Below are 20,735 nucleotides of genomic sequence, written 5' to 3'. Positions count from 1 at the left end.
CCCTCCACGACCCACCATGACAACCACGACCCACCACGACCATCACGACCACCATTGAAAGATAGTGTGAACGGAGAGGGAAGGAGTGTAACCCTGTCACCACAGCTACACTGACGCACTGAAGAAGGCAAATAATATGAAAGGACTTCGAGCAGAAAGTGTACATATTCGGAATGACAACAGCGGCAGACATGAAGATTCTAAATCACCGCTATCACTAATCTCCCACTGATAAATAGAAGCCTTGGAAAACAAATACTGAGAATTATCTAAAGATAATGCAAAAAAATAGCCACAGTGGAAAGGGGGAGCAAGAGCTAAAAGTCTAATACTAGAGGAAGATTTTAAGCACATGGAATTAGAGAGCATAAGTAAGAGCCTCCACAAGAGTAATGAGACAACGAGAGCAAGAGGAGAGACCACACCAGCCTCCCTAGACCAGATGTGGTCTCAAAATGAGGCAGATGTTAACAAAATAGATTATGAGATTTTCTTACTAGCAAAAGATTTTGATTATGATACTAGCTCACAAGTTAGCAACCCTTGCATTAATATCCTTGAGGATGTAATGTAATTGGAAGAGTTGTTTAGATAAAAAATAATGTTGAAGAAGAAGATGAAAGACGTGAGGACTTCAGTATGATGAGGGACTTTATGCTTGAAATTCAATGAAGAGAGATAAATATAAACACAGCAAATGGGATGATGGAATTCATTGCTCGGAAATGTGCTGGTGGAGTAGAGCAATTGATACCACTCAGTGAGTATGGAGACGAGAAAAATAATCTCCCAGGATCAATACACAATGCAGGGAAGGTCAAAGAAAAAAAAAACGATTACCTTCTTTTAGGATTTGTCCTGAAAATAAGGTATGACAGATTTAGTAACAGAGGCCAATGGCCTCGACCCAATAACACACAAACAATCCAACTTGACAATTTATCTTAAAAATAAAGATAGGGGTTATATATGGCTGTGTCTGCCCTTGGTTTTCCAGGCCCTAAGGTCGATCCGGTCTCCCTGGTTGATAGACGAGATGGAAATTAGCTACCATCGACTGATTTCGCGGTTACTCTACGGTAATCGAACCCAGACCAGCACTGCACAGTTCTTTGCCCCACTGGTCACCCTGCAAAGTTGGGTGATGTTGACCCCCCAAAAATTTGACCCCCCTTCCCCCCCACTCCCCACCATTCAGACATTCCCTTCTACATAAAAATGCAAAAACTTTTATAAAAAAATAAGGGCACAGTAAGAAAACAAAATAATTAAGCTTACTCAAATTATTATTAAATCATCCAAAAGTATAAATTATAGAACCTCTCACGCGAATTAAACGTATTAAACCTTCCAATTAAAGTATTTAAATCTAAGTATTTAAAGACTTTCCCGAAGCTTCAAAATACCAAACTTCCAACAGACTCCCAAAGTATGTAATTGGTAAACTTGTGTCATGCAAAGTTTGAGAGCTGTTAATGTGGCTCATCGACCTCAACCCGAGCACCACCACGGCATAGTATTTCTGACTTTCAACCAGTTATTAATACATCCCAGGAATACAGCAATGCTGTATACTGTACCTGGGTACAGTATACCGGGTATATTATGTACCCGGGTACATTATCCCGCGAATATAATGAATCCGGGGGGGGGGGGGGATAATTGGGCATCAAAATTCCCCTGAGAGTTTCATCCGCCCGTCTCTCAAGATTAACAAGAATTACTGTCTCACCGAAGGCAATTGACAGAAGTCTTACTTTGATGGGTCGGTTCTTTAGGCTTCAAGACTCCTTGAACTTTGACGAGTCAGTCCCTAAGTCTCTTATTGGGTACTGTGTCAAGGGCATTTCTGGCATTCAAAAAATATGCAACCTGTTCACCGTTCTCTTTCATGTGTGTAATTTGTGTCTCCAGGCTATAGAATTCTATTAAACCCGTGAGGCAAGATTTACCATGTGTGCTGTGATGTGTTACAAAGCTTCCTTATCTCTCCAGATGTTCTAATAGTGTTCCCCACAAACTTCTCCATCACCTTGTATGGCATGAAAGTTAGAGACAATGGCCTGTAGTTCAGTGCCTCCTCTCTGGCTCGTATATCGGGACTACATTAGCCGTCCTCCAACTTTTTGGTAGTTCTCCTGTTACCAGGTGGCCTGTTATACACCACAGAGGAGGTAAGTACAGTGTTTCTCTGTACCTGTCGGAAGGAAAAAACAGCTTCCGAAGGGTACAGTCAGCTTTCAGAATGTACAGTTAGGTTCCCGAGGGTACAGAGGGCTTCTGGGGGTGAGATTAGCGAGATTCCATATGGGGCAACAACCTTTGTCACGTCGAATTCAAGCGAATGTTTCGATACGTCTCCCCTGGCAACCTCATCCCCTGACGATCTCAATCCCTGGCGATCGCCAGGTGGCGCTGGCGCTGTGTCTTCCCCTAGTGTATATACCACTGTGTCTCCTCCCCTGGTGTATATACCACTGTGTCTCCTCCCTGGTGTATATACCACTGTGTCTCCTCCCTGGTGTATATACCACTGTGTCTCCTCCCTGGTGTATATACCACTGTGTCTCCTCCCCTGGTGTATATACCACTGTGTCTCCTCCCTGGTGTATATACCACTGTGTCTCCTCCCCTGGTGTATATACCACTATGTCTCCTCCCTGGTGTATATACCACTGTGTCTCCTCCCCCTGGTGTATATACCACTGTGTCTCCCCCTGGTGTATATACCACTGTGACTCCTCCCTGGTGTATATACCACTGTGTCTCCTCCCCTGGTGTATATACCACTATGTCTCCTCCCTGGTGTATATACCACTGTGTCTCCTCCCCCTGGTGTATATACCACTGTGTCTCCCCCTGGTGTATATACCACTGTGTCTCCTCCCCCTGGTGTATATACCACTGTGTCTCCTCCCCTGGTGTATATACCACTATGTCTCCTCCCTGGTGTATATACCACTGTGTCTCCCCCTGGTGTATATACCACTGTGTCTCCTCCCTGGTGTATATACCACTGTGTCTCCTCCCCTGGTGTATATACCACTATGTCTCCTCCCTGGTGTATATACCACTGTGTCTCCTCCCCCTGGTGTATATACCACTGTGTCTCCCCCTGGTGTATATACCACTGTGTCTCCTCCCCCTGGTGTATATACCACTGTGTCTCCTCCCCTGGTGTATATACCACTATGTCTCCTCCCTGGTGTATATACCACTGTGTCTCCTCCCCCTGGTGTATATACCACTGTGTCTCCCCCCTGGTGTATATACCACTGTGTCTCCTCCCCCTGGTGTATATACCACTGTGTCTCCTCCCCTGGTGTATATACCACTGTGTCTCCCCCCTGGTGTATATACCACTGTGTCTCCTCCCCTGGTGTATATACCACTGTGTCTCCTCCCCTGGTGTATATACCACTGTGTCTCCTCCCTGGTGTATATACCACTGTGTCTCCTCCCCTGGTGTATATACCACTGTGTCTTCCCCTGGTGTATATACCACTGTGTATACAATTGACAGCTCAGAAAGTTTGTGTTGCCTATATTTTTAACTTTTTCATTTTTAAAACTTTCCCCGCGAACATAAACCTAATCTTTCCGCTCTGTGGTAAATTATATTACGGGATTTTAAAGTATTTGACCGACCCAGATGGAAATTCAGGGGAGGAAATTGCTGTATTCTGTAATGCTTTGTGTGTGTAATCCAGAGCTGTTGTTGTGATATCATCAGTAGTGAGCTTGACTACGTCTTTTAAGCCTCGTATATACAAAGGGATATCTTATCTAGGAGCTGAATGGAAGGCGTTGTATTAAATCGAGAAATGTATATATACCTCGCTGTGGGATATATAATGAGGACTCTGCGAGCGTTTGTGTCTCACGTTATCTTCGTTGACAAAGCTAGAGGGTCAACGCCATTGTCAAGTGACCGAATAACATTTCTAAACCGTATTTTGGGTGTCGGCGATAATTTTGCTATGCGGACAGAGAGAGAGAGAGAGAGAGAGAGAGAGAGAGAGAGAGAGAGAGAGAGAGAGAGAGAGAGAGAGAGAGAGAGAGAGAGAGAGAGAGAGAGAGAGAGAGTGTGGAGGCAAGCCAGGCCCTATAAGTACTTGGTAGAAACGTAAAACTCAACTTGTACTGCAGGACGGAGCAGAGGTGCCAGTAGAGGTGCCAGCAGTAATGGAGCGACGATGACATGGAACTGTGAATTACGAGTCAGCGTTCGGTGTTTACCACAGATGAGTCTCCCCTGAAAACGACTATAAGCATCATAGTCCTTCAGGAATATGATGCCTCATACTCCTGACCATCATACTCACTGACGGGACTCCATTACACGTACAAGAATGTGACTTCCGGTCCTAATTGTCCAGCGTCTGAGAACGACCTGATTTCCTGTCACCTTCCGCACTTGTGTTGTCATTCGTGAGCTTAATTATCTGTCTCTTCCCGTTTTCCTTTAACAATCTGTCTCTGCCTATTTCTTTTACTTTCTCCTTCTGTCGCCTGCTAATTTCACATTTGAAATTTAGAAAGAGTAGTAAGTCCACAATTGAAATAAAGAGTTCCGGGGAAGCTGGTTTAATGCATACTAATAAGCAATTATGCAAATATCTCCGAGGCACCGCTCTATATTCATAACAAGAACCTGTCATCCTCATCTGTAGCAGTACACTCTACAATGTGTAGTGGACAGTGCGCGCACACACACACACGGACAAAGTCGTCTCGTGGGTCGAACCCACAAGCATTAAGACACGTTTAGACTCTGATCCTAAACCCTTTGCTCCTTTCCACCTGGATGTAATCCGACAAGCGGGTCGTGTTCCAGGGAGACAAAGAGGGATAAGACCTAAGAGGAGCTGTGGGAAAGAGCTTTAAGCCCAGATAACAAAAGCCTGACAACCTTTTCTCCTCTACCATTCGGGGAAATAGAACAAACCAGACACTACTAAATCTCTGTCAGTGGTTGAAATAAGCGGATTTTGAATTAATCAGTTATACTGCATAGAAAACAAGCTACAATAAGCTTGTTTCTAGAGGCTTACATAAATGCATTGTACTCTTCGCAAAGTTTAAATTCTATTTATATTAATAATTCTGTTTGTGAAACTATTAAATTGTGTCGAATCTGGTAGATTGGATTACTAGTTGTTGCAATAACACCGACAGTGTAACACATCAAGGTTACCATGCAAGCAACGGTATAATGCAATATTGTATCAAGACGCTTGTATAGCAACCTGTCCTCTTATTAAGAAGAACGTTGCTTTTGGCCGTTTGCCCGTATGGCCGAATTTGGACGTAATTTGAAAATGAAATTAAATTTCAGATTTTTTTTTTCTACAACAATAAGTTAAGGGTCCTCTGATAGGTTAGGCGGGCAGGAAATTCTCATAAAGTTTCAAAACGTTATGAAAAACGTTAATTTAAAGTGTCCTCTTATAACCTCTGCACGTACGCCGGACGACTCAAATAGAAAACGGAACAGAACGTCACTTTTGTGAGTCGATTTCATTTCAAATTACGTCCAAATTTGGCCATAGTGCGCATACGAGCGAAAAGTGACGTTATTTTTAAGAGGACGGGTTGGTATAGGGCGAGTAGATGAGTGTAGGTAAATATCTGGGAGAAAGCGCCAAGCCATTACGACTATATAACACAAGGGGCCAGGATAAGGATTAGGGATGGGTCAGAGATTAAAAAATGGTGCACAACCACTTGGACGGCCGAGGGGATTGGACGCCGACATGAAGCGAGACCGTCGCTCTACCATCCAGCCCAAGTGGTTGAGAGTAAATGGGGGGGGGTACTGGAGCCCCTCGACGCGATCTCAATGGGTAGGCTAATGGCTGTACCAAATGCCATCAAATGGGGGTGGAAATGGCTTGTCCTCTCCTTCCCATGCCACAAGAGAAAAGGCAAAACAGTGACTATTTTATACGAGGCTGCAAACACGTTAGAGAGGGAATTAAGACGGGAGACACAAGATTGACAGATTCTAATTGGCGAAGTTCAGTGGCTGGCCAATTGCAGCTCTGTTACCCATCTGCACCATGAGGTGAAGGTGCATGTTCTTCAGTGCTCTTACTGAACAAAAGATAATCTGTGTGTGTGTGGGAACACGTATAACTCAATGGGAAACCCCTGTTTCCCATTAAATTATACGTATTTGAATTGAATTGACTGATTTGAGGAATCTGGTGAACATTTTGGAGTCAGGAAGGCTCTGGGGAATTGATAGCTTAAGGTGGAATTGAGGTCGAGTGGCTAATGGTGTTCTGAAGGGTGTATTGATGTGTTCGTGGTTTGTATATTGATGTAAATGATGTTCAGGTTGAATGTGAAATTAGGGGGTATAAAAATAGAGCAAAATTGGTATAATGCAACAATGGTATAATGCATCAGTGGTATAATGCAACAATGGTATAATGTAACAATGGTATAATGCAACAATGGAATAATGCAAAACTGTTGTGTCAGGGCTGTGTTATGGCTGTGTCAGGGCTGTGTTATGGCTGTGTCAGGGCTGTGAAGAACTGGAATAATTAAAATAACAAACAGTGCAGACAGACACAACAAACGGAGCAAGCAGACACGACAACGGAGCAAGCAGACTGTACACAGTTTCAAGTGAAGATAAGACAAAGACAACGGCCTCTGGAACCCGTTCACTAATTAATTAAATGCCGAGAGGAAGAAATGAAAGCCGACCTGGACAAGAAATGGGAGAAAATAAAGAAAGAAATGGCGGGGAAGGCAACGGGGGGTTTAAGACCTGTGAGAAGAGGCGGTGGAAAGACCCAAGTGGACGGGGGGGTAAAGATCCAACACAAGTCCTCCCTATTGTTGAGTTGTCTGTTATGTAGTCTGCTTCCTTCACTGTCTGGAATTGCTTTCCTCTTTCAATTTCCAGTCTTTCCGTTCCAGCTGGGTGCGCTCTACCCTCTCTCCGTCATTATCCTGCTCCTTCCTCTCTTACTATTTGTAAGTGGAATTGCAGTGAGAGTTCCGCTTCTCACTGCAATAACACTTCAGTTCTCTTCCTGTCTCACCTTTCCTTCAGTTCGCTTCATCTTTGCAACAATTAAAATCTGATTTTTAAGTTGATTTCTTTGGTGCCAGTGCCTGTCGTGTTTTTTTATTTCACTTTCAAGCTACATTTTCCTTAGTGCCTTAGTGTTACCTAGCAGTAAGATAGGTACCTGGGTGTTAGTCAGCTGTCACGGGCTGCTTCCTGGGGGTGGAGGCCTGGTCGAGGACCGGGCCGCGGGGACACTAAAGCCCCGAAATCATCTCAAGATAACCTGTGCCCCAGTAGTGGACGGTTGTGATGAAGGGTATTACTGTGGGAGCGCCTTTAATATGGGAGATGGTGTGCTTGCGGTAGGGAAAAGATAGACTGGCTAAGGTCTCGGGGGGTAAGGAGTTAAATTGGGTGATGGTGGGTTAGAAAGCGTTTGGGGCAGGTGGAAATGGGAGGGGTGCAGTTACTGTGGGATGGGGACTTGGGTGGGATAAGAGTGTGTGATTATCTCTGAATGTCTTAGGATCTATATCAAAACTCCATCTTGATAATTTCTGTCAGCTGTGGAACACCCTAGCAGCTGTGGTACACTCTAGCAGCTGTGGTACACCCTAGCAGCTGTGGTACACCCTAGCAGCTGTGGTACACCCTAGCAGCTGTGGTACACCCTAGCAGCTGTGGTACACCCTAGCAGCTGTGGTACACCCTAGCAGCTGTGGTACACTCTAGCAGCTGTGGTACACTCTAGCAGCTGTGGTACACCCTAGCAGCTGTGGTACACCCTAGCAGCTGCGGTACACCCTAGCAGCTGCGGTACACCCTAGCAGCTGTGGTACACTCTAGCAGCTGTGGTACACCCTAGCAGCTGTGGTACACCCTAGCAGCTGTGGTACACTCTAGCAGCTGTGGTACACCCTAGCAGCTACGGTACACCCTAGCAGCTGCGGTACACCCTAGCAGCTGTGGTACACCCTAGCAGCTGCGGTACACCCTAGCAGCTGCGGTACACCCTAGCAGCTGTGGTACACTCTAGCAGCTGTGGTACACCCTAGCAGCTGCGGTACACCCTAGCAGCTGTGGTACACCCTAGCAGCTGCGGTACACCCTAGCAGCTGTGGTACACCCTAGCAGCTGTGGTACACCCTAGCAGCTGTGGTACACCCTAGCAGCTGTGGTACACTCTAGCAGCTGTGGTACACTCTAGCAGCTGTGGTACACCCTAGCAGCTGTGGTACACCCTAGCAGCTGCGGTACACCCTAGCAGCTGCGGTACACCCTAGCAGCTGTGGTACACTCTAGCAGCTGTGGTACACCCTAGCAGCTGTGGTACACCCTAGCAGCTGTGGTACACTCTAGCAGCTGTGGTACACCCTAGCAGCTGCGGTACACCCTAGCAGCTGTGGTACACCCTAGCAGCTGCGGTACACTCTAGCAGCTGTGGTACACCCTAGCAGCTGTGGTACACCCTAGCAGCTGCGGTACACCCTAGCAGCTGTGGTACACCCTAGCAGCTGCGGTACACCCTAGCAGCTGTGGTACACCCCTGCTCTTTACAATAAATGCTCCACGCCACGCTCTAGGGCAATACGGAGCATTCTCTATATCTCCAACGGAGTAGGCATTAGGTGTTATTAAGCATTCGCTCTGCGGTCCTCAGTTCACTGACTTCCGGCGTTTAACTAGTTATGTAAATGAGAGCTTCCACGTTGCCTAAGCCACACCTCTAAGCACAGTATTTGCAATTATTTACTTGTTCATTTTACTTTAAAACAGAAACAAATAGTTCGCACCTCATAATTTTATTAGTGACTTCCGACACTTCCGAAAATGTTTAAAAGCACTGTATGAGTTGGAAACTAAATTAAAACAACCCGTTCTCGCAAATTTAATAAGTCAATATTGACTTATTAAATATGTGCATAGGTGACATACTTAACATAATACTTTTCCTTGAAAAGCTTCATAGAAAACACCGACCTTACCTAACCTACTTAGTATGTTAAGATAAGCATCTTATTGCTTCGTAATTACAATTATTACCTAACCTATACCTATAATAGGTTAAGTAACAATTGTAATTACGAAGCTATAAGATGCTTATTTTAACATACTAAGTAGGTTAGGTAAGGTCGGTGTTTTCTATGAAGCTTTTCAAGGGAAACTATTATGTTTAGTATGTCACCTATGCACGCAACTAATAAGTCAATATTGACTTATTAAATTTGCGAGAACGGGTTGATTAAAAACGTTTGAAAAATTAAATTTGATAAATCAAATTAAAACATTTGAAAGTCATTTTAGAACACAGTTACTGTCACTGCAATCACCATATTGGACTCTTGTATCACCACCGTCACTGGACCTCAGGGTAGAGCAGTCATACCAGCGCCAGAATAAATGGGTGACATTTTTACTCAGAACTCAAGAGGTGGTAACTGGAATTCAACTTTTACTGCGAAACTGAGTTCGAGTTTCACAGAATCATCCTGGAGCTCTCCGTGGATATCATCTACATCTCATCAAATGGATCCCGTGTCAGAGCCGCGGCAATGTGATTGACATTGATGTCTGGGAAGATTTTACTACAAGTCATTGATGTGGCAGTCAATGTATTTCGTGATCTTTACCGCTAGCGCCTGGTTGATGACACCTTTTCTGATGACTTGAGAAAATCGGGAGGAATTAGGTCAGAAATCCCTCGTTACAGGGAAACCCGATTTAATATATCTAGCAAAACGTGGCCATTATATATGGCTACCTCTTCTTTCATTTCAATCACGCGACCCCCAAACTAGGTTCCTAATATCTTTACGGCTCAGATCTGACCTCCCGCGCAATTTGCTTAAATAGCCGAGTTGCAGCTACGCTTCTCACTACACCTATATACCGTCCTGAATTACCAACCTAGAAACCTTGCCACAAATGTCAATTCTTGAAACTAGGGAAGCCGAGTGAACTGTACCCCATCCTCACACTCTACTGATGTTGCCGGAATACATGCATACATTATCATGTGATGGGTTGTTAAACCACCGTCTGCCACCCAATCCACCTGTCTGGTTCGTTCCACGGGATCACTTGGTAATTGGCTTGTTCTCAATTTTGGCATGGTCTGTGATGGTGACGACTGCTGACAAAGCACTGTTGAGGCAGCAGTGGAGGATGGTGGGGTTGGAGCAGAGTGGTTCAGAAGAGGGAAGCCTGACAGTACAAGGATTGTTAAAGGTGATGTGGGGCTTGAAGTAACTATTTTTCGTTATTGTAACCTTTGTCACATAGTGAGTCTAGCCATATTAAATTATTGCGGCAGAATATACTACATTAATAATATAACCTTTATACTCATGTATTTATTTAAAAACAATTTACTTCTGTATTGTCACTGCTGACTGTGTGGTAAGTAAGTAATTATCAAAAGAAGGCACCAAGCCGAGACAGCTATGTAGCATAATGTGTGTTATGTAACTCTGCTAAGTCACCCACGGCTGCACAGTATATAATATGAATGACAACATTTCCCATAAACACTTGACGGTTTCTATATAACCAATAAGCGTTCAAACTTTTAACAAATCGTAATATTTCCCAATGAATAACTTTATGATTATATGGATACGATGTTAATACAACGAACCTATACTAATTTCCTGTGTGGAAATACTGTGTAGAGGTTGTAATAATACAGATAAGAAGAACAAATGAGTCACAAGATGGAGAAACGACAACGTTTCGGTCCGGTTTCGGTCCGTTCTGGACAAAATTATTATCTTCAAAAACTAAGACGGTTAGGTGAGGTTGTGGTTTTCTATTCAGTTTTTCAGGTAAACTCAAATATTCACAATATATTTGACAGTACGATTTAATACTAAGTGAAAATAAGTACAATTCCTAACTGCTATGAATAGTACATAATTGCACTTATTTGTCTTCTTACATTTACCACCCTATTTTTGGAGGACGGGCTGCACACACGACATAACGGTTCAGGACGAACCGAAACGTCGTCGTTCCACCATCTTCTGATGTGTGGTTTGATCATGAGTTTCGGAACATGTTTACTTAGTGATTTTCCTAAATTCTATATTTGAATTGTTAAAATTTCCATTATCAAAACCTCAGTGTGGGTTCGATGGCCTGTAGTAGAAAATGTGTATGTATATTTTTATATACTGCAAATAACTGAGTGCTTCATCAAGCAGCATACATAACTATATAAACATTTGCTATGCATACAGCAGATCTGGTGTAAATCTTCGGCATTAGCGTTAATTATCATAATTATAATTGATGTTAATATAGTACTAATAATATAATAATTAACAACGCAATGACAGTAACTGTTAGTGCGACACAAAACACAGATGCGCGAGACAACAAAGAAGGACAAACTAAATTGTTTCCTGACAGATATTGTTCACGCGACAGAAGCGTCTCTCCACGAATTAAGATACGTCAGTTACCCCTGTACTCCAAGAGCAGCTATGCGACACCACATGAGAGACATGTTCTAGCTGTGAAAAGTATAAAGAGACTACAAAAATATTAAGATATTGTTGGGGTTACTCACGATAAGGTCAGCTATTGCCAGGTGCAAGAGCATGAGGTTGACGCGGGATTTGCGCTGTTTCCGGCCTCCACCCAAGATGGCCCAAAGCACACACAGGTTGCCCACCAAGCTGACGAAGAAGATCCCCGAGTAGGAGGATATGAGCAGGATGTGGCCGTCGTTAAAACGCATGTCAATGGGCAGGGAATCGGTGTCGACGTAGCCACTGTACGTCTCGTTAGACGCGTTCCACGACCTGGAACTGTTGACGTAGTCGTCGAGAGGGGAGGTCTGAAGTGAATCGTCCTGGGAGGCGATGACCCGCCCCTTATGAGAGTCGTTCCAGGGAAGGTCCGGGAAGATAAGGAAGGGGTCCGAATTTGTCCCTGGGATGGGATCTCCCTCCCACGAGACCTCCATCACCAGCTTCTTGGATTTTGACTCGCTAATTCGTGTGTAAGTTAACAAAAATTACAATGTTAGCAAGGACAAAACCGACCACATTGAGATTATTTTTAAGAAAAGATTCAGTCTCACTTTTCAGAGAAGATTTGAGCAACATTCTAGACAGGAAATGGTCTTATTTTATTGTGAATTTCTTGTTCAATCGCCACAACACTTGTTCATCTGTTACTGTGAACATTCTGATCTTTAATATGAATCTCCATAGTTAAGTATTTTATACAAGGGTGGGGGGGGGGGGGGGGGGGGAGGAACATCAGTACACTTTAAACCTCTATTTCCCAGTCTTTCTCACACTAAATTTCACGTTTAAATAAGATACACTTAACATTACCTTGCTGTTGTAATATGACACACTAGCAGCACTAACGGAACACACTTTTCTATTGAAATAGCACATACTAGCGTCACTTTTCTATTGTGATAGCACATACTAGCGTCACTTTTCTATTGTGATAGCACATACTAGCGTCACTTTTCTATTGTGATAGCACATACTAGCGTCACTTTTCTATTGTGATAGCACATACTAGCGTCACTTTTCTATTGAAATAGCACATACTAGCGTCACTTTTCTATTGTGATAGCACATACTAGCGTCACTTTTCTATTGAAAGAACACATACTAGCGTCACTTTCCTGTTGCTATAACAGTGTTGTCACTTTCACTAATCGTGTGTTAGGGTCCAGCGGACAGACGTGAGACAGGTGAGCCCGTCTAAGGAGACCCCCGGGGCAACCTGTGGACAGAAGGAACCGTTTTTTAGAATTATGAAGAAAAAGAGAGAGAAAAAGAGGAAATTAATAGCTTCGTATGATAACCTTTCCACCCAATTGATCATCTTCCGACATTAAAACCAGGATCAACCACAATTATATATTGCAAGACAATTTATGGAGTTAGACATTAAGTTATTCGCAGGAAAAGGTGAAATTTGCCAAGGCTCTGAAAGCCCAAGCCTGCACATGCCTCAGAAAACGGAGACAATAACATATGGCTGACTGAAATGTGAGAGGAATTTGGAAGAGGCAAAAGCTTTTAAAGTAAGAGAGTTGGATGTGGCAGGTTTATGCGAAAAAAAAATATCAAAGACTGGGATGAATGTTATAAAAGCAAGAGTGAAAGAAAATAATAGAAGAAAAATGAATAAAGCATGGAACGGTGCAATTAGAAGAGAGTGCATTAGTGTTCTTGTACTAGAGGGTGCTCAGAGGTCTCTTATAAAAAGATGCTTAAAGTTCACAAAAGACATTTAAATTGAATCAAAATTATCCGTAGATTAATATAATAAACTCAATACTTACATTACTAATAATAAACTGAATAGCTGTTAATTCACAATCAAATTCACAAGTATTTAATTAAGTTAATTACGACAAAACAAATGATACCAGATAATTGTATAAAATAAAATTGAAACTTTATTTATTTATATAAAAAAACAAAAATTAAAAAGATATATATATAATACAATAAGTCTTAAATTAATATTAAATATTATAAAAAAAGAAGATAATAGGTTTAAAAAATAATGTAACAAACTCTTTATTAATATACATCAAATCGTTTTTCGGAGGAATAACTTAAACAAAAATCAGCTAGAAAATACCAGAGAGAAAATGGGCTGGAAATTAGACCGTACACTGCAATCATGACATTCTGGACAGGACGAAGCTTTTTAACCTACACTGATTCCATTAAGCTCAGATCAAAGGAGTTACTGTATTAAATAAAAATTTCAAAGTGAGATTCATGAATTAGATGACTTTTAGATGTGATGATGAAAGCCGTGTATTCAACATACCTTGAAGGTTAAGAAATTTACACGAGCACACGTAGACCAAGAATTATTCATGATAAATGTCAGTTGTTCACTCAATTTAATAATATTAAATATTAGTTATCTGACTATCGTATTTTAATCCATAACATTATTTTAAATTATACATTTTATGTACGGATTGTATATCCGTACACTGTATGTACGGATTGTATATCCGTACACTGTATGTACGGATTGTATATCCGTACACTGTATGTACGGATTGTATATCCGTACACTGTATGTACGGATTGTATATCCGTACACTGTATGTACGGATTGTATATCCGTACACTGACACCATAAATCTATACTAACCACCTGACCCAAAGGATCGTCTGGAACCCTACTAACAGTTACAGCCCCGCTCCTGTGCCAGGAAAGTCCACTACGGGCTCACCATAGCCCGTGCTACTTTGGAACTTTTGTTCTAAGTAGCTGAATCTTAAACCACAACCCCACTAATGAGCAGCATAACATTATAAAAATCGGATCGTCCCTAAACATCAGGTTAAATTCTGTAATTACGTCTAGAGGTGAGTTTCACCGGTCAGGCACTCCTGTGTTACTCCTGTGTCACGCCTGTGTCACTCCTGTGCCACTCCTGTGTCACTCCTGTGTCACTCCTGTGTGTGCAACAGTGGCGTGGAAATATATTAGAGACAAATACGGACTCCAGGGACACGTGTCCGTGTAGCCTAGTGTCGGCCGACCGTGTTAATCCCCGATGGACGTTTCTCTCACCACACCACTGAAAGTCTCGATGGACGTGACCCAGTAAGGGTACCGGTGGACGTATCCCCAGTAAAGGTACGGGTAGACGTACCCCCAATAAGGATACCGGTGGACGTGGCCCCAGTAAGGATACCGAGGGACGTACCCCAGTAAGGATACTGGGTGGACGTACCCCAGTAAGGGTACCGGTGGACGTCCCCCAGTAAGGGTACCGGTGGACGTACCCCAGTAAGGGTACCGGTGGACGTACCCCCAGTAAGGGTACCGGTGGACGTACCCCAGTAAGGGTACCGGTGGACGTCCCCCAGTAAGGATACCGGTGGACGTACCCCCAGTAAGGATACCGTGGACGTGACCCCAGTAAAGATACCGGTAGACGTGCCCCCAGTAAAGATACCGGTGGACGTCCCCCAGTAAGGGTACCGGTGGACGTACCCCAGTAAGGATACCGGTAGACGTGACCCAGTAAGGATACCGGTGGACGTACCCCCAGTAAGGATATCGGTAGACGTACCCCCAGTAAAGATACCGGTGGACGTACCCACAGTAAGGGTACCGGTAGACGTCCCCCGGTAAAGATACCGGTAGACGTGCCCCCAGTAAGGATACCGGTGGACGTGACCCCAGTAAGGATACCGGTGGACGTACCCCCAGTAAAGATACCGGTAGACGTCCCCCAGTAAGGGTACCGGTGGACGTACCCCCAGTAAGGATACCGATAGACGTCCCCCAGTAAAGATACCGGTAGACGTGCCCCCAGTAAGGATACCGGTGGACGTGACCCCAGTAAGGATACCGGTGGACGTGACCCCAGTAAGGATACCGGTGGACGTACCCCCAGTAAAGATACCGGTGGACGTACCCCCAGTAAGGGTACCGGTGGACGTCCCCCAGTAAAGATACCGGTGGACGTACCCCCAGTAAGGATACCGGTGGACGTACACCCAGTATGGATACCGGTGGACGTACCCCCAGTAAGGATACCGGTGGACGTACCCCCAATAAAGATACCGGTAGACGTGCCCCCAGTAAAGATACCGGTAGACGTACCCCCAGTAAGGATACCGAGGGAGGGACTTAGCACATGCGTGACTCAATGAGATTAATCGAGAGTGTCAGCTCACGATTAATCTAAGCTTTACCTCAGGATTAATGTGAGCTTCAGCTCAGAGCTTCCCGCTCTCCCCTGCACCGGAGAAGGCAGCATCGATCCCTCAATTGATCGCCTGTGATCATCCCTGGAGTAATTGGCTGACCCGGTTGTAAGTCGCTTGGCTGATCGGATTTCAGGGAAAAAAAAAAAAACCCAAATACAACAGATCGCTGTTGAAAAAAAAGAGCTTTAAGCTTACAAAACAGGAGCCAAAAGCTATTGCGGTTCTCCACACTCATGAATCAAAGCAACACAAAAAATAGCGAATGTAAAAAAGCTTTAGCTCGCTCGTTCGAGGGCCTGGACAGGTAAGTCATTACACTCAGGTCAATAACTCATTTGACCAATTATAGGCCAACATCACAGCTGATCAGGTAAGCTGAGAGAGATAGAGTGCAGGTGAAGCTGTATGAACACGTCCCCAGCACAGGTGAAGCTGTATGGTCACGTCCCCAAGCACAGGTGAAGCTGTATGGTCACGTCCCCAAGCACAGGTGAAGCTGTATGGTCACACTCCAGCACACGTGAAGCTGTATGGTCACGTCCCCAGTAGACATGAAGCTGTATGGTCACGTCCCAAGCACAGGTGAAGCTGTATGGTCACGTCCCAATCACAGGTGAAGCTGTATGATCACACCCCAGCACACGTGAAGCTGTATGATCACGTCCCCAGCACACGTGAAGCTGTATGCTTACGTCCCCAGCACAAGTGATGCTGTATGATCGCGTCGCAACACACGTGAAGCTGTATGATCACGTCCCAGCACACGTGAAGCTGTACATAATTACCTCCCAAACACACGTGAAGCTGTACATAACCACCTCCCAAACACACGTGAAGCTGTACATAATCACCTCCAAAACACACGTGAAGCTGTACATAATCACCTCCCAAACACACGTGAAGCTGTACATAACCACCTCCCAAACAAACGTGAAGCTGTACATAATCACCTCCCATGACTCATAAACAAACTCACTCACTCACTCACTCACAGTTCAGGTCGCCTCAAGCTGGCTAATCAACCCCCCCCCCAAAAAAAAATAATAAAAAAAATTCCTTTACAAGACCTTCTTAATTTTTCCGAAGTTCCATTTTACCAGAAAGTAAAAAAAAAGGTGAATTGAAAAGCCCCCACACAGCTTACCGTGATTAAACCATCGTCCCACTGTGGGAGAAGATAGATAAGAATTGCGGCCCTCTTCATTATTATTCTGTCTCTCTGTCTCTCTGTCTGTCTGTCTGTCTCTCTGTCTCTCTCTCTCTCTCTCTCTCTCTCTCTCTCTCTCTCTCTCTCTCTCTCTCTCTCTCTCTCTCTCTCTCTCTCTCTCTCTCTCTCTCTCTCTCGCTGTCTCTCTGGAGCTCAGGAGGTCTTTAAAACTGCTAACTTCTGAAGCTGTTTCAAAACTGAGCCAGCAACCTTTGATGTGTTTGAGGTAATACAGAACAATACAGCGGTTTGATGGTTGGGTGGTTATGTATTTGGAATGTTTCTGGTGATTAAGGAGATGTTTACGTAAAGAGAATATTTGTATTATAGCATAATATTCTTAATTGAGCAACATTAATAACAAAGGCAGTGATATCAGCCCGAGGCAGTGATATCAGCCCGAGGCAGTGATATCAGCCCGAGGCAGTGATATCAGCCCGAGGCAGTGATATCAGCCCGAGGCAGTGATATCAGCCCGAGGCAGTGATATCAGCCCGAGGCAGTGATATCAGCCCGAGGCAGTGATATCAGCCCGAGGCAGTGATATCAGCCCGAGGCAGTGATATCAGCCCGAGGCAGTGATATCAGCCCGAGGCAGTGATATCAGCCCGAGGCAGTGATATCAGCCCGAGGCAGTGATATCAGCCCGAGGCAGTGATATCAGCCCGAGGCAGTGATAGCAGAAGAAAGAGGAAGACATAGAATAGCGAACAACGAGTAGAGAGAGATAGAGAGAGATACAGATACATATGAGATAAGGCGTTAATCTACCGAGAGATAGAGAGACGTGGAGAACTTGGAGATTGACTTGTGAGAAAACTGTATGTTTGGTGAGGGAATGGACCAGGATATCATACATAGTAATCTATGATATCATTCACGATAATCTACGATATCATCCACGATAATTTACGATATCATCCACGATAATCAACGATATTATTCCACGATAATTTACGATATCACCCACGATAATCTCCGATATCTTCCATGGATATCTTGATACAATACCAAGGATCCCTGAATTAAAAATAATTCTACTTCAAAAATAAATATTACAACACTTCAGCTGCCAAGTAAGATGTTATATTGCGGTCAAGATAACTGTTGTTGGAGAGGTTATCTTCCTGAGATCTTCTTTTTGAGATGATTTCGGGGCTTAGCGCCCCCGCGGCTCGGTTCTCGACCAGGCCTCCTTTTTGTTACACACACCCCCAGGAAGCAGCCCGTAGCAGCTGTCTAACTCCCAGGTACCTATTTACTCCTAGGTAACAAAGGGCATCAGGGTAAAAGCAACTCTGTTTCCGTCTCTGCCGGGGGTCGAACCCGGAACCTAAAGACTACGCATCCCGAGCGCTGTTCACTCACCCGTCAGGCCCCCCCTTCAGGGGTAAATACAACTGTAGAATACAACACCCAGGATAATAAATCTCCGACAGAGCAGCTTCCCACACAAAAAGATTTTCCGTCCGTTTTTGGAAGAGTTTGACAAGACGCCGAAGGCTTCCTGTCTCGCTATCTTTTGAGATATTTAAGACCCCCTTAGAAGACTTCCGGGAAGTATGTAAGAGACAGTTATGAAGAAGTGGAGACAGTTATGAAGAAGTGGAGACAGTTATGAAGAAGTGGAGACAGTTATGAAGAAGTGGAGACAGTTATGAAGAAGTGGAGACAGTTATGAAGAAGTGGAGACAGTTATGAAGAAGTGGAGACAGTTATGAAGAAGTGGAGACAGTTATGAAGAAGTGGAGACAGTTATGAAGAAGTGGAGACAGTTATGAAGAAGTGGAGACAGTTATGAAGAAGTGGAGACAGTTATGAAGAAGTGGAGACAGTTATGAAGAAGTGGAGACAGTTATGAAGAAGTGGAGACAGTTATGAAGAAGTGGAGACAGTTATGAAGAAGTGGAGACAGTTATGAAGAAGTGGAGACAGTTATGAAGAAGCAGAGACAGTTATGAAGAAGCAGAGACAGTTATGAAGAAGTGGAGACAGTTATAAAGAAGTGGAGACAGTTATAAAGAAGTGGAGACAGATATAAAGAAGTGGAGACAGATATGAAGAAGTGGAGACAGTTATGAAGAAGTGGAGACAGTTATGAAGAAGTGGAGACAGTTATGAAGAAGTGGAGACAGTTATGAAGAAGTGGAGACAGTTATGAAGAAGTGGAGACAGTTATGAAGAAGTGGAGACAGTTATGAAGAAGTGGAGACAGTTATGAAGAAGCAGAGACAGTTATGAAGAAGCAGAGACAGTTATGAAGAAGTGGAGACAGTTATAAAGAAGTGGAGACAGTTATAAAGAAGTGGAGACAGATATAAAGAAGTGGAGACAGATATGAAGAAGTGGAGACAGTTATAAAGAAGTGGAGACAGATATAAAGAAGTGGAGACAGTTATGAAGAAGTGGAGACAGTTATGAAGAAGCAGAGACAGTTATGAAGAAGCAGAGACAGTTATGAAGAAGTGGAGACAGTTATAAAGAAGCAGAGACAGTTATAAAGAAGCAGAGACAGTTATGAAGAAGCAGAGACAGTTATGAAGAAGCAGAGACAGTTATGAAGAAGCAGAGACAGTTATAAAGAAGCAGAGACAGTTATAAAGAAGCAGAGACAGTTATAAAGAAGCAGAGACAGTTATGAAGAAGCAGAGACAGTTATGTCAGCAGGTTGTCATCTTGACATGTTTCATTGAATATGGCAACATATTCTGCGTTGATTATTTTCTTCTTTAGAGCTTCTATCCCTCTGACTACTGTTCTTGCATCTTAGTTTAATTGGAAGACGATTTCTCCAAATGTCATCTTTGTTCGAGGCAAATTAAAAGAATAATTAACTGTAGAATGCATTTCACTGATTATAAATTTACACAAAGTTTCGAATCTACATGGTTCATTCTCAAGTGATGAGACGGTAGTTGGCGTTGTTGCTGTAATTTGCGTAATGGATTTACACCATTAGGGAGGTCAGGTACATAATACATATAGGTGAGGAGTATGGCAGAAAGGGGGAAAGAATAGGGGCATAAATGGGGGACAAATAGAAGACGTAAATGTTGACGAATAAAGCGGGAAAAATGAGAGAGAGGAAGCACATACAAAGATTAATTAGGTGTAGTGGGTGTGGCATTTTGAGCAGTTTCATCTCCCACCTCTCTCATGGTGGGAGTGAGCTACACACCCTACACTCAAGTTCCCACAGCCACAGCCACGCCTCTACACTCATGTTCTCCCACAGCCACATCCACGCCTCTACACTCATGTTCTCCCACAGCCACACCCACGCCTCTACACTCAAGTTCCCACAGCCACACCCACGCCTCTACACTCATGTTCTCCCACAGCCACACCCACGCCTCTACACTCATGTTCTCCCACAGCCACAGCCACGCCTCTACACTCATGTTCTCCCACAGCCACAGCCACGCCTCTACACTCAAGTTCCCACAGCCACAGCCACGCCTCTACACTCAAGTTCCCACAGCCACAGCCACACCTCTACACTCATGTTCTCCCACAGCCACATCCACAGCCACGCCTCTACACTCAAGTTCCCACAGCCACGCCTCTACACTCATGTTCCCACAGCCACAGCCACGCCTCTACACTCAAGTTCCCACAGCCACACCCACACCTCTACACTCAAGTTCCCACAGCCACACCCACGCCTCTACACTCATGTTCCCACAGCCACACCCACGCCTCTACACTCATGTTCCCACAGCCACAGCCACGCCTCTACACTCATGTTCCCACAGCCACACCCACACCTCTA

General features: G+C 44.1%; 1 protein-coding gene across 3 annotated transcripts in view; it reads right to left on the bottom strand.

Annotated features, from left to right (window-relative positions):
* Positions 1-20,735, bottom strand: part of LOC123771208 (adipokinetic hormone/corazonin-related peptide receptor variant I) — a 170,087-nt gene that overhangs the window by 71,616 nt on the left and 77,736 nt on the right. For all 3 annotated transcript variants that reach the window (XM_069324360.1, XM_069324358.1, XM_069324359.1), the window contains exon 2: positions 11,601-12,781. In XM_069324360.1, the coding sequence (XP_069180461.1) occupies positions 11,601-11,999 (399 nt within the window). In that variant the 5' untranslated portion in view covers positions 12,000-12,781. The remainder of the gene's footprint in view (positions 1-11,600; positions 12,782-20,735) is intronic.

This window comes from Procambarus clarkii, chromosome 14 (genome assembly GCF_040958095.1).
Source record: "Procambarus clarkii isolate CNS0578487 chromosome 14, FALCON_Pclarkii_2.0, whole genome shotgun sequence".
In the NCBI taxonomy this organism is placed as follows: Eukaryota; Metazoa; Arthropoda; class Malacostraca; order Decapoda; family Cambaridae; genus Procambarus; species Procambarus clarkii.
Note: the sequence above shows the minus strand (reverse complement) of the source record. Positions and strands in the feature narration are given on the sequence as shown.